The sequence below is a fragment of the Bombina bombina genome, chromosome 1 (genome assembly GCF_027579735.1).
Source record: "Bombina bombina isolate aBomBom1 chromosome 1, aBomBom1.pri, whole genome shotgun sequence".
Lineage (NCBI taxonomy): Eukaryota > Metazoa > Chordata > Amphibia > Anura > Bombinatoridae > Bombina > Bombina bombina.
In genome coordinates this window covers 550,532,708-550,546,840 of record NC_069499.1, presented here as the reverse complement: position 1 = coordinate 550,546,840, position 14,133 = coordinate 550,532,708, and the positions used below count along the sequence as shown (strand labels likewise).

The 14,133-nt window shown below is 40.2% G+C and overlaps 1 protein-coding gene across 1 annotated transcript in view; it reads left to right on the top strand.

Moving 5' to 3' along the window:
* The window catches only part of LOC128645606 (caspase-10), a 212,994-nt gene that overhangs the window by 160,220 nt on the left and 38,641 nt on the right, over window positions 1–14,133 (top strand). The window contains exon 10 of the mRNA XM_053698702.1: window positions 12,493–12,973. Coding sequence (XP_053554677.1) covers window positions 12,493–12,973 — 481 coding nt within the window. The remainder of the gene's footprint in view (window positions 1–12,492; window positions 12,974–14,133) is intronic.

The window sequence follows — 14,133 nt, the reverse complement described above, 5'->3', positions numbered from 1 at the left end:
TAATTATATTAAAGTTAGGGGTGTTAGGGTTAGACTTAGGGTTAGGTTTAGGGGTTAATAACTTTAGTATAGTGGCGGCGGTGATGTTGGGGGCGGCAGATTAGGGGTTAATATTTAACTAGTGTTTGCGATGCAGGAGTGCGGCGGTTTAGGGGTTAATATGTTATAGTGGTGGCTATGTCCAGAGTGGCAGATTAGGGGTTAATATTTTTATTATAGTATTTCCGATGCGGGAGGGCCTCAGTTTAGGGGTTAATAGGTAATTTTATGCTACAGATTTGTAATGTAAAACCCATAACTACTGACTTTAGATGGTGGTACGAATCTTGACGGTATAGGCTGTACCGCTCACTTTTTGGCCTCCCAGGCAAAACTCGTAATATGGGCGCTATGGAAGTTCCATTGAAAAAGGATTTTTTGAAAGGTGCAGTAGTTACGTTGCGTTACGGCCATAAAAGTGTGCGGTACAGCTATACCTGCAAGTCTCGTAATAGCAGCGGTAGTGAAAAAGCATCGTTATGAGCCATAACGCAAAACTCGTAATATGGCGGAATGTTTGTAGATATATTTTATAGACATGTAGAATTATTATAGTAAAGAGACATTAAGCCCCATTTTTAATTTTATGATTCAGACAGAGAATACAGTTTTAAACAACTTTTACTTCTCTTAACAAATTTGCCTAATTCTTCTGGTATCCTTTGTTGAAGGAGCAGCAATGCACTACTGGCTAGCGGAACACAACTGGTGAGCCAACAACATGAGCTATATGTGTGCAACCACTAATCAGCAGCTATCTCCCAGTAGTGCACTGCTTCTCCTGAGCATACCCAGATATGCTCTTCAACAAAAGATACTAATAGAACTAAGAAAATGAGATAATAACAGTAAGTTTGGGGTTTACAAACACATGCTTTGGCATTATGAATTGTGTAGTTTCATTATTAAATACATTTTCTAATGAAAGAAAGTAATGCAAGGTACAACCAGTGAACAACCCTCAGATGCTCAAAGGATTAATGCAGCTGCTGTATGACACCTTTATTTTTTCACCACTATACTTAATTCAAATAAGAAACATGCAATAAACAAAAAGTTCTTGCCCCCTTCTCCAAGTTTTCACAAGAAAGTAAAAAAGATGCCACAGAGTTTTTGTGTTTTTTGAGAAATGACAGCTACTGTGAAACAATACCATAAGGCTATTGCTGATATGAACTTCCTGCTAATCACCATTGGCTGATAGGAACTTCCTGCTAATGACCATTGGCTGATAGGAACTATGAGCATTTGTATCCATCAACCAAATACTACACAGCAAATACTTCTGTATTAGTTTCCGTTTAAGTAATAATGTATTGCCACAAATAATCAACATGTTTAATGGGATAGGAAAGTCAAAATTAAACTTGCATGATTCAGATAGAGCAGGTCATTTTAAGACACTTTTAAATTCACTTCTATTTTTAACTGTGCTTTGTTCTCTTGGTATCCCTTGTTGAAAATGAATACGCACATATCCTACACTAGAGAGAGCTAGCTGCTGATTGGTGCCTGCACAGATTTTTCTCTTGTGATTAACCAACTAGATGTGTTTATCTAGCTGTCAGTAGTGCAATGCTGTTCCTTCAGCAAAGGATAACAAGAGAATAAAGAAAATTTGACAATAGAAGTAAATTGGAAAGTTGTTTAAAATGATATGTTCTATCTGAATCATGAAAGAACATTTTGGGGTTTCCTGTCCCTTTTAAGTGCTGCTTAAAGGTTCAATGTACCTTTAACAGAAACCACACGTTTAAAGAAATGGAAGTTAGGCAAAATATAAGCAGGGCTATCAGTTGTTTTTTTTTGTTTTTTTTTAATTGTGAAATATATATTAATAAAACATCAAAACCTAAAAATAATAAAATTATGTGGTGGTGAACCCCAGTATGCTGCATCCAAGCAAAATTAGAACAATGGATGCACTAACTTACCCAAAAGCGCTTAATTTTTCTTTAAATAAAAACTGACATGAAAAACACTTTCTTTTTTAAGACACAATGAGTCAACGGATCATCTTAATTACTAATGGGATATCCCCCCTTCTGGTCAGCAAGAGGAGGCAAAGAGCACCACAGCAGAGCTGTTAAATAGCTCCTCCCTTCCCTCCCACTCCAGTCATTCTCTTTTCCTACGTTAGTGATAGGAAGAGGTAAAGTGAGGTGTTAGATAAGATTCCTTAATCAAGAGTTTATTATTTTTAAAGTAGTGCCAGACGGCTAGATTTGGAGTTTTGTCGGTAACGACCCGAAAAACTAACGCCGGCTTTTTTCTGGCCGCACCATAAAAATAACTCTGGTATTGAGAGTCCACATAAAGGCTGCGTTAGGCTCCAAAAAAGGAGCGTAGAGCATTTTTAACGCAGCTTCAACTCTCGATACCAGAGTTGCTTACGGACACGGCCAGCCTCAAAAACGTGCTCGTGCACGATTCCCCCATAGGAAACAATGGGGCTGTTTGAGCTGAAAAAAAAACCTAACACCTGCAAAAAAGCCGCGTTCAGCTCCTAACGCAGCCCCATTGTTTGCTATGCGGTAACCCTTCCTACGTCTGCACTTAACACTCTAACATGTACCCCGAGTCTAAACACCCCTAACCTTACACTTATTAACCCCTAATCTGCCGCCCCCGCTATCGCTGACCCCTGCATATTATTATTAACCCCTAATCTTCCGCTCCGTAAACCGCCGCTACTTACATTATCCCTATGTACCCCTAATCTGGTTCCCTAACATCGCCGACCCCTATATTATATTTATTAACCCCTAATCTGCCCCCCTCAACGTCGCCTCCACCTGCCTACACTTATTAACCCCTAATCTGCCGAGCGGACCTGAGCGCTACTATAATAAAGTTATTAACCCCTAATCCGCCTCACTCCCACCTCAATAACCCTATAATAAATAGTATGAACCCCTAATCTGCCCTCCCTAACATCGCCGACACCTAACTTCAATTATTAACCCCTAATCTGCCGACCGGAGCTCACCGCTATTCTAATAAATGGATAAACCCCTAAAGCTAAGTCTAACCCTAACACCCCCCTAAGTTAAATATAATTTAAATCTAACGAAATAAATTAACTCTTATTAAATAAATTATTCCTATTTAAAGCTAAATACTTACCTGTAAAATAAATCCTAATATAGCTACAATATAAATTATATTTATATTATAGCTATTTTAGGATTTATATTTATTTTACAGGTAACTTTGTATTTATTTTAACCAGGTACAATAGCTATTAAATAGTTAAGAACTATTTAATAGCTAAAATAGTTCAAATAATTACAAATTTACCTGTAAAAGAAATCCTAACCTAAGTTACAATTAAAACTAACACTATACTATCAATAAATTAATTAAATAAACTACCTACAATTACCTACAATTAACCTAACACTACACTATCAATAAATTAATTAAATACAATTCCTACAAATAAATACAATTAAATAAACTTGCTAAAGTACAAAAAATAAAAAAGAACTAAGTTACAAAAAATAAAAAATATCTATAAACATAAGAAAAATATTACAACAATTTTAAACTAATTACACCTACTCTAAGCCCCCTAATAAAGCAACAAAGCCCCCCAAAATAAAAAATGCCCTACCCTATTCTAAATTACTAAAGTTAAAAGCTCTTTTACCTTACCAGCCCTGAACAGGGCCCTTTGCGGGGCATGCCCCAAGAAGTTCAGCTCTTTTGCCTGTAAAAAAAAAACATACAATACCCCCCCCAACATTACAACCCACCACCCACATACCCCTAATCTAACCCAAACCCCCCTTAAATAAACCTAACACTAAGCCCCTGAAGATCATCCTACCTTGTCTTCACCTCACCAGGTATCACCGATCCGTCCTGGCTCCAAAATCTTCATCCAACCCAAGCGGGGGTTGGCGATCCATCATCCGGTGCCTGAAGAGGTCCAGAAGAGGCTCCAAAGTCTTCATCCTATCCGGGAAGAAGAGGCGATCCGGACCGGCAACCATCTTGATCCAAGCGGCATCTTCTATCTTCATCCGATGACGACCGGCTCCATCCTGAAGACCTCCACCGCGGACCCATCTTCTTCCGGCGACGTCCAACTGCAGAATGACGGTTCCTTTAAGGGACGTCATCCAAGATGGCGTCCCTCGAATTCCGATTGGCTGATAGGATTCTATCAGCCAATCGGAATTAAGGTAGGAATATTCTGATTGGCTGATGGAATCAGCCAATCAGAATCAAGTTCAATCCGATTGGCTGATCCAATCAGCCAATCAGATTGAGCTCGCATTCTATTGGCTGTTCCGATCAGCCAATAGAATGCGAGCTCAATCTGATTGGCTGATTGGATCAGCCAATTGGATTGAACTTGATTCTGATTGGCTGATTCCATCAGCCAATCAGAATATTCCTACCTTAATTCCGATTGGCTGATAGAATCCTATCAGCCAATCGGAATTCGAGGGACGCCATCTTGGATGACGTCCCTTAAAGGAACCGTCATTCTGCAGTTGGACGTCGCCGGAAGAAGATGGGTCCGCGGTGGAGGTCTTCAGGATGGAGCCGGTCGTCATCGGATGAAGATAGAAGATGCCGCTTGGATCAAGATGGTTGCCGGTCCAGATCGCCTCTTCTTCCCGGATAGGATGTAGACTTTGGAGCCTCTTCTGGACCTCTTCAGGCACCGGATGATGGATCGCCAACCCCCGCTTGGGTTGGATGAAGATTTTGGAGCCAGGACGGATCAGTGATACCTGGTGAGGTGAAGACAAGGTAGGATGATCTTCAGGGGCTTAGTGTTAGGTTTATTTAAGGGGGGTTTGGGTTAGATTAGGGGTATGTGGGTGGTGGGTTGTAATGTTGGGGGGGGGTATTGTATGTTTTTTTTTTACAGGCAAAAGAGCTGAACTTCTTGGGGCATGCCCCGCAAAGGGCCCTGTTCAGGGCTGGTAAGGTAAAAGAGCTTTTAACTTTAGTAATTTAGAATAGGGTATGGCATTTTTTATTTTGGGGGGCTTTGTTGTTTTATTAGGGGGCTTAGAGTAGGTGTAATTAGTTTAAAATTGTTGTAATATTTTTCTTATGTTTGTAGATATTTTTTTATTTTTTGTAACTTAGTTCTTTTTTATTTTTTGTACTTTAGCAAGTTTATTTAATTGTATTTATTTGTAGGAATTGTATTTAATTAATTTATTGATAGTGTAGTGTTAGGTTAATTGTAGGTAATTGTAGGTAGTTTATTTAATTAATTTATTGATAGTATAGTGTTAGTTTTAATTGTAACTTAGGTTAGGATTTCTTTTACAGGTAAATTTGTAATTATTTGAACTATTTTAGCTATTAAATAGTTCTTAACTATTTAATAGCTATTGTACCTGGTTAAAATAAATACAAAGTTACCTGTAAAATAAATATAAATCCTAAAATAGCTATAATATAAATATAATTTATATTGTAGCTATATTAGGATTTATTTTACAGGTAAGTATTTAGCTTTAAATAGGAATAATTTATTTAATAAGAGTTAATTTATTTCGTTAGATTTAAATTATATTTAACTTAGGGGGGTGTTAGTGTTAGGGTTAGACTTAGCTTTAGGGGTTAATCCATTTATTAGAATAGCGGTGAGCTCCGGTCGGCAGATTAGGGGTTAATAATTGAAGTTAGGTGTCGGCGATGTTAGGGAGGGCAGATTAGGGGTTAATACTATTTATTATAGGGTTAGTGAGGCGGATTAGGGGTTAATAACTTTATTATAGTAGCGCTCAGGTCCGCTCGGCAGATTAGGGGTTAATAAGTGTAGGCGACGTTGTGGGGGGCAGATTAGGGGTTAATAAATATAATATAGGGGTCGGCGGTGTTAGGGGCAGCAGATTAGGGGTACATAAGGATAACGTAGGTGGCGGCGCTTTGCGGTCGGCAGATTAGGGGTTAATAAGTGTAGGCAGGTGGAGGCGACGTTGTGGGGGGCAGATTAGGGGTTAATAAATATAATATAGGGGTCGGTGGTGTTAGGGGCAGCAGATTAGGGGTACATAAGGATAACGTAGGTGGCGGTCGGCAGATTAGGGGTTAAAAAAATTTATTCGAGTGTCGGCGATGTGGGGGGACCTCGGTTTAGGGGTACATAGGTAGTTTATGGGTGTTAGTGTACTTTAGAGTACAGTAGTTAAGAGCTTTAGAAACCGGCGTTAGCCCAGAAAGCTCTTAACTACTGACTTTTTTCCTGCGGCTGGAGTTTTGTCGTTAGATGTCTAACGCTCACTTCAGAAACGACTCTAAATACCGGAGTTAGAAAGATCCCATTGAAAAGATAGGATACGCAATTGACGTAAAGGGATCTGCGGTATGGAAAAGTCGCGGCTGAAAAGTGAGCGTTAGACCCTATTTTGAGTGACTCCAAATACCGGCGGTAGCCTAAAACCAGCGTTAGGAGCCTCTAACGCTGGTTTTCACGGCTAACGCCAAACTCCAAATCTAGGCCAGAGTGTGCTGCTTTGTTCTAGGGTGTAGCCGTAGTCCATATCAGTCTCTACAGGAGAGCTTTGGTGGCTTTAGAGCAATGGGAACTGGTGGGACATAATTCTCACTGCGCCTCCCATACTGATGCTGCCCTGAATAAGAAAACCTGAAGCATTTTACTCAGGACTTTCGTTTCTTTCCAGGTCCATGGGAGGGAGAGGACCTCTTAAACCTGGGAACTGCCTTACTTCCAGGCAGAACATGAGGTAAGTGCTAACTTTTTTTCTGGGATCTCAGAGAAAGTTTGAGCACTTTCTTAAATTTACATTTGACCTCATTTAATTTGGATTCAGACTCCCCTAGTTTTAGCAGGGGATATTTAGGCAGTTAGGACGCCGGTATTGGCTTATCTTTCATTCCCCTGGCTAATAATAAGACTGCCTGGGTGAAAGAGACAGTATATCTGCTTACAGACTTTTATATTTGGGCTTGCATTGCGGCTTAGACATGGACCCCTAATACTGGTGGGCACAGACTGTAACATAAATAAACCTGACACTATAGGACTGAGCAACTTAGACACATGTTGCTGGTCAGTCTGTCTGATTGATCCCCGGGGTGACACTGGCGACCGGGAGATTACATGTTTGCCTTTTTATTCATGCATAGACTACCGGTGTAGGTACAGTGTGTGCAGAGTTACCGCGATAATAGCAGTGTTGCATCTTTTACTTGAGATAGTGCTCTATTTTGAACTTAAATTCTAGCCTTTTACTCCCGACGCCTTTACTCAGAAATGACGACCGGGAGATAACTTGGATGATGCCAACGAGGGGCGGAGTTGTTAAATGGCGCCAAGGCTTTCTCTCCTCCCTTCTGACAGTTCTGGATATGCGTTAGGAGTGGAGGATGGCACCGTACAGAGAGACTCTTCCTTCTTGTCACTTCTGGTTATCGGAAGACACTGAGGAATTTTTTGTCTAAATGATTGCGCTTCAGTCAGCGCTATAATGAGTTCAGCTTTGGTGTACGCAGGTTGTCTGACGCTTCAGCTGGGTCAAGCGGAAGGTATAGATGGAGTACTGACAAGTTCCTCATACATCTTCAATGTTTGACCTAATAAAAATTAAAGATGTGGTTCTTTTTAACATTTAAAGGGACAGTACCACATGCCATATGTTGATTTTATTTGCAATTGGTTAAGTTTTTTATTTCATTATTCTGCTATATGTGAGGCAGGTTGATTACACAAGTGTGCATTAAGTTTTCTATCTCACATGCAGTGCTCTGTGGTTCCTTGCTATTTTCATCTGGAATTGCTGCACAAAACATTGTTTCCTTAATGTCATGGCGATGTCTATGGTGACATGCTAATTTGCTTGTTTCTGCACACAGAAATAAGAAGTTACTTTTAAATATTTAAAGAGACAGTAATGTTTTTTTTTTATGTGTCAATTTTTATTAAAAAATGTCACTCTTTTTCTGAACCTACTCCTTCTAAGGCATTTGCTGTTTAGGAGTCTGTTGACAATGGTCAATCTATGCCACAAATTTCTCCTATAGTGTCCCACAAAATGTTATGGCCCACATGCAGTGCCCTGCGCTTCCTCTCACACTCCACTCGGAGTGACTCTGCATTTCATGCATTATATGTTTTTCCCACGTGGTAGAAAACATTACTAGAGGAATTATTTTCAATCATTTACGGTGATTGATTCAGTAGTTGCCATTCCAAATGGTTCTTCCCTGTTACCCGAAAAAGGAAGATACTTTGGGATTATCTGAGAGAGAATTCTCAGACTTAGATTAATAATATCTTTATTTGATCCTGAGGCTGTTTTTCTTTCAGTTTTTTAGCTTGAACACCTCCATTTGTTACTTTAGGAGGTTTTAGCTACCCTGGGTGACTCTGACACTACCGGTGTAATCTATCCTAGTGCGTATAGTAAGTTATAAGGAATGGACCGCATTCCCTATATTTAAAAAGATGTTTCTCATAGCCGACTCGGCTAAGGAAGCGGGGAAAACATTCCCTAGGGTGTAAGGAGTAGTTTCCAGCTTAACTAAGATAACTACTATACCCTTAGAGGATAGTTGGATTTTTCAAAGGTCCTATGGACAAAAATTAGAAAAGGTATGTACACCAGGGCTTACAATGGCAACCAGCTGTGTATTTTGCTACCATCACTAGTGCGACAGCATATTGGGTTAATGCGTTGTCTGATGCTACTAAGTCAGAAACTCCCCTGGATAAAATCCAGGATAGAATAAAAGCTTTCAAATTTGCTAATTCCTTTATTTCAAATTCTTCCCTTCAGGTTATAAAACTGGGAGCATAAGTTTCCGGTTTCTCTGTTCCAGCTCACTTAGCCTTATGGTTAGAGCCTTGTTCTACAGATGTATGCTCTAAGTCTAAGCTTTTAGTGATTCCTTACAAGGGGTAGACCTTGTTGGGACCTGGCTTGATGGAAATAATCTCTTTTGAAATTTAAAGAATTTCAACAACAAAAAATCCAAATAGCCTGCTGTTGAATCAAACACAGCATGAAGGTCATGCCACCGATGCGGGACCAGATCTTGTAGGGGGCAGACTTTCCTTCTCCGCTCAGGCTTGGGTTTGAGATGTTCAGGATTCCTGAGCAATAGATAATAGTGTCCCAGGGATACAAGTTAGAGTTCAAGTTTTCCTCCCGGAGGCAGGTTTCTGCTTTCAAGATTATCTGAAGATCAGACAAAAAGGAGAGGCATTCTTACACTGCGTAGGAGACCTCTCAGACCTGGGAGTGATTGTTCCAGTTCCAATACAGGTACAGGGTCTTTTTTTTTTTATCCCAATCGGTTTGTGGTTCCCAAAAAAGAGGGAATTTTCAGACCACTTTTTAGATCTCAAGAGTCTAAACAAATTTCTTAGTGTACCGTCCTTCCAGATGGAAACTATTCGTTTGATTCTGCCCTTGATCCAAGAGGGTCAATTTATGACAACAGTGGATTTTAAGGACACGTACCTTCATGTGCCATTCACAAGAATCGTCTCAAGTTCTAAGGTTTGCCTTTCTGGACAAACGCTTCCAGTTCATGGCTCTTCCTTTCGGTCTTGCCACAGCTCTCAGAGTTTTCACAAAGGCTCTGGGATCACTGTTGGCGGTGCTTCAGTTACGGGCATTGCAGTGGCGCCCTATCTGGACAACATCCTAGTCCAGGCGCCATCCTTACAACAAGCAAGAATTCACACGGACATGGTGTTATCCTTCCCGCGATCTCACGGGTGGAAGGTAAATTTGAAAAAGAGTTCCTCTGTCCCAAGCACAAGAGTAACTTTCTTGGGAACCATAATAGATTCCATATCAATGAAGATTTTTCTGACAGAATGTCAGGAAATCAGATTATCAATACTTGTTTAGTCTTTCAGTCTACTCCTCGGCCTATAGTGGCTCAGTGGTGGCAATGGACATCATCCCGTCTGCTCAGTTCCATTTCAGACCTCTGCAGTTAAGCATGCTTAGGCAATGGATTGGAGATTATACAGATTTGTCTACTCGTATACTACTGGAGCAGGAGACAAGGGATTATCTTCAATGGTGGTTGTCTCTGGATCATCTCTCCCAGGGAACCAGCTTTTGCAGACCTTCTTGGGTGATTGTGACAACAGACGCCAGCCTTCTAGGGTGGGGAGCAGTCTGGGGCTCCCTAAGGGCTCAGGGGGTTTGGACTCAGCCAGAGTCTGTTCTTCCTATAATCATTCTGGAGCTGAGAGTGATCTACAATGTTCTTCTGGCCTGGCCTCAGTTAGCCTTGGTCCAGTTTATCAGTTTCCAGTCAAACAAAATAACGTCAGTGACTTACATCAATCATCCATAGCGATGACAGAGGTATCCAAAATAATTCAGTGGGCGGAGGCACATTCTTGCTGCCGGTTGGCGATCCACATCCCAGGGGTGGACAACTGGGAGGCGGATTTCCTGAGCAGGCAGACCTCTCATCCGGGGGAGTGGGAACTCCATCCGGAAGTGTTCTCCAGCCTTTTTCCTCTGTTGACTTTTCTTCCTCGGATCATTGCTCGAATCAAGCAGGAGAGGGCATCGGTGATCCTCATAGCACCGGCTTCGCCTCCCAGGATTTGGTATGCAGATCTGGTGGACATGTCATCTCTGCCACCTTGGAGACTTCCATTGAGGAAGGACCTTTTAATTCAAGGGCCCTTCCTTCACCCAAATCTGTTTTTTCTGAAACTGACTGCTTGGAGATTGAACGCTTAATATTATCTAAGCAGGGTTTTTTCTGACTCGGTCATTGAGACCATGATTTAGGCTCATAAGCCTGTCACTAGAAAAATTTATCATCAGATATGGCGTAAATATCTCTATTGGTGTGAATCCATGAACTACTCATGGAGTAGAGTTAGGATTCCTAGAATTTTGTCTTTTCTCCAAGAGGGTTTGTAGAAAGGTTTATCGTCAAGTTCCCTAAAGGGTCAAATCTCTGTCTCTATCTATTTTGTTACACAAACATCTGACAGATGTCCCAGAGGTACAATATTTTTGTCAGGCCTGTGTTCAAGCTAGTTGCTCCTCCATGGAATTTGAATTTAGTTCTCAGAGTTCTTCAGGGGGCTCCGTTTGAGCCTATGCGTTCCTTAGATATTAAGTTGTTATCTTGGAAGGTTTCATTTCTTGTTGCTATTTCTTCTGCTCGGAGAGTGTCAGAGCTCTCGGCGTTACAGTATGAGTCTCCTTATCTTATTTTCCATTCAGATAAGGTAGTTTTACGTACTAAATTAGGATTTCTTGCTAGGGTTGTTTCTGATCGGAACATTAATCAGGTGATTGTTGTTCTTTTCCTGTGTCCTAATCCTTCTTCTCAGAAGGAAAGACTTCTGCACAATTTGGACATGGTCCATGCTTTAAAGTTTTACCTGCAGGCGACTAAGGACTGTCGTAAGTCTTTTTCTTTGTTTGTGGTTTTCTCAGGAAAACGCAAAGGGACAGAGAGCTATGGCTACTTCTCTTTCTTTTTGGCTGAAGAGTATCATGCTCTTTGCATATGAGACTGCTGGACAGCAGCCTCCCGGGAGAGTTACGGCTCATTTCACGAGGGCTGTTGCTTCCTCATGGGCGTTCAAAAATGAAGCTTCTGTGGAACAGATTTACAAGGCTGCAACTTGGTCCTCCCTTAACACTTTTTCAAAGTTCTACAAATTTGACACTTTTGCCTCGGCTTAGGCCGCTTTTGGGAGAAAGGTTCTCAAAACAGTGGTGTCTTTTGTTTAGGTTCCCTGTCTTGTCCCTCCCGTATCATCGGTGTACTCTAGCTTGGGTATTGAATCCCATTAGTAATTAAGATGATCCGTGGACTCATTGTGTCTTAAAAAAGAAAAGAAAATGTATGCTTACCTGATAAATATATTTCTTTTTTTACATGATGAGTCCACAGCCTGCCTTGTTCTTATAGACAGGTTGTGGGTTATTGTAAACTTCCGACACCTCTGCACCTTGGCTTTTCCTTTCTCTTCCTAACTTTGGTCGAATGACTGGAGTGGGAGGGAAGGGAGGAGCTATTTAACAGCTCTGCTGTGGTGCTTTTTGCCTCCTCCTGCTGACCGGGAGGTGAATATCCCATTAGTAATTAAGATGATCCGTGGACTCATCGTGTCAAAAAAGAAATAAATTTATCAGGTAAGCATAAATTTTCTTTTTGTTACATTTAATTTCCCTAGTTACTTAAAAATATTGATGGGAAATAAAATAATTCTATGTGTTGCAGCCAAGTGGTTACGGTTATTCAAATCGAAAACTTTCTATGTGTATATTGGAGCCTTTCTAAGTTTTGTTAATTTTCATTATGACCTATGAAAATAGTTGAATAGTTCAAAGGTTACAAAATATATAAAGTGTTTGAAAGTAAATATAATTTTATACCGTTTTAATCTGTTTCTTAACATTTTTTGGGGGGAAAAATACAAATGTATATAATAAATATTTTTTTTGTGGTGTGCTTCAGAGGACTTGGAGAGAGTGCTGACTTGGCTGGGACTGGAAGTAAAGACTTTACACAACCAGGATAAAGATAATATCCATAACATTTTGGTGGAATACCGAAACAAAGACCACACTGACAGAGACTGCTTCATTTGCTGTATCTTGACGCACGGGGAATCGGGCGCAATCATGGGATCAGATGATCAAATCCTACTTATTCATGAAATGATGTCTTTGTTCACTGCTACAAGGTGCCCATCTCTAGTTAAGAAACCAAAACTTTTTTTCATACAAGCGTGCCAAGGAAAGCCCACACAGAAAGGATATCCCATAGAAACTGATGCCATTGCTGATGATCATCATATCACTCAAACTATTCCAGATGATGCAGATTTCCTTCTAGGAATGTCAACAGTGAATGGTTATGCTTCACTGCGCCACGTCAGAGAGGGAGCGTGGTACATTCAGGCCCTATGCAAAAACCTGGTAGAAATGGTTCCACGGTAAGCAATTGTACTCCACATTGTCACTTAAAGGGATCCAAATTTTTTCTTTCATGATTCAGATAGAGCATGCCATTTTAAAAAACTTTCTAATTGACTCCTAATATACATTTTTCTTAATTCTCTTGCTTATCTTTATTTGAAAAAGGTTCAGCACCTGGATAGCACCTGCTGATTGGTGGCTAAATGTAGCCATCAATCAGCAAACGCTACGGAGATGCTGAATCAAAAATGGACCGGCTTCTATACTTACATTCCTGCTTTTTCAAATAAAGATAGCAAGAGAATGAAGAAAATTGTATAATAGGAGTAAATTAGAAAGTTGCTTAAAATTGCATGTTCTGTCTGAATCATGAAAGAAAAAATGTGGGTTTTGTGTCCCTTTACATTATATTTCTCTCAGTGTAAACAAATTCTGTTAAAGGTACATGGAGGTATAAAAGTTGCCTTGTTCCCTAGTGTGACGAACCAAGGTTATCCAACCCTGCGCCAGTCACTTATTTGGTACAGAAAGGGTTATCAGCCCCCTTTTCTGTCACCAATAGGTCACAATCTAGCCACACCAGGCAAGCTTGTGATTCAGTTTAGTGGGTGCAAGGGTTAACCACACTCCCTAGTCTGTACTAGACATAAGAGAAATGCCCTAAACTCCCTTTTAATGCCACCCACACTAAACCAATAATCCTATAGCTCCAATACTGCCCCCACTTAAAATTTATTAAAGGGAAAATCCTAAGAAAAAACCCAGACTTTACACATTAACCCTCTAAATATAATTTAGCAGAAAATAACCTAAATTATACAGTTCTAATATTCCAGTCTCTTTCAGTAACGTGGTTCAATTATTAGACAAAGGCCAAACTTAATAAAAGAATGATTTATTATGCCAAAAATATTATGCACAATGCATTATTAATAAAAGTTGGTACAAATAACATGACACATTAGCAAACAGTGTTTTAAAATAAAATAGGAGAAAAATAACAGACCTAATACTTCACTAGCTTATGAGTCTGCCCCCAGGGAGATGGGCAAGAAGAAAAGTTGTCACTCACGCTGTAGCAAGCAGCCTCCCATGTAGAATGAACACCTTATTGTTAAAAACATAAGATTCTTATACCATTTTCCAGAGATTAGGTTGCCTGACCACACCCTCCTGG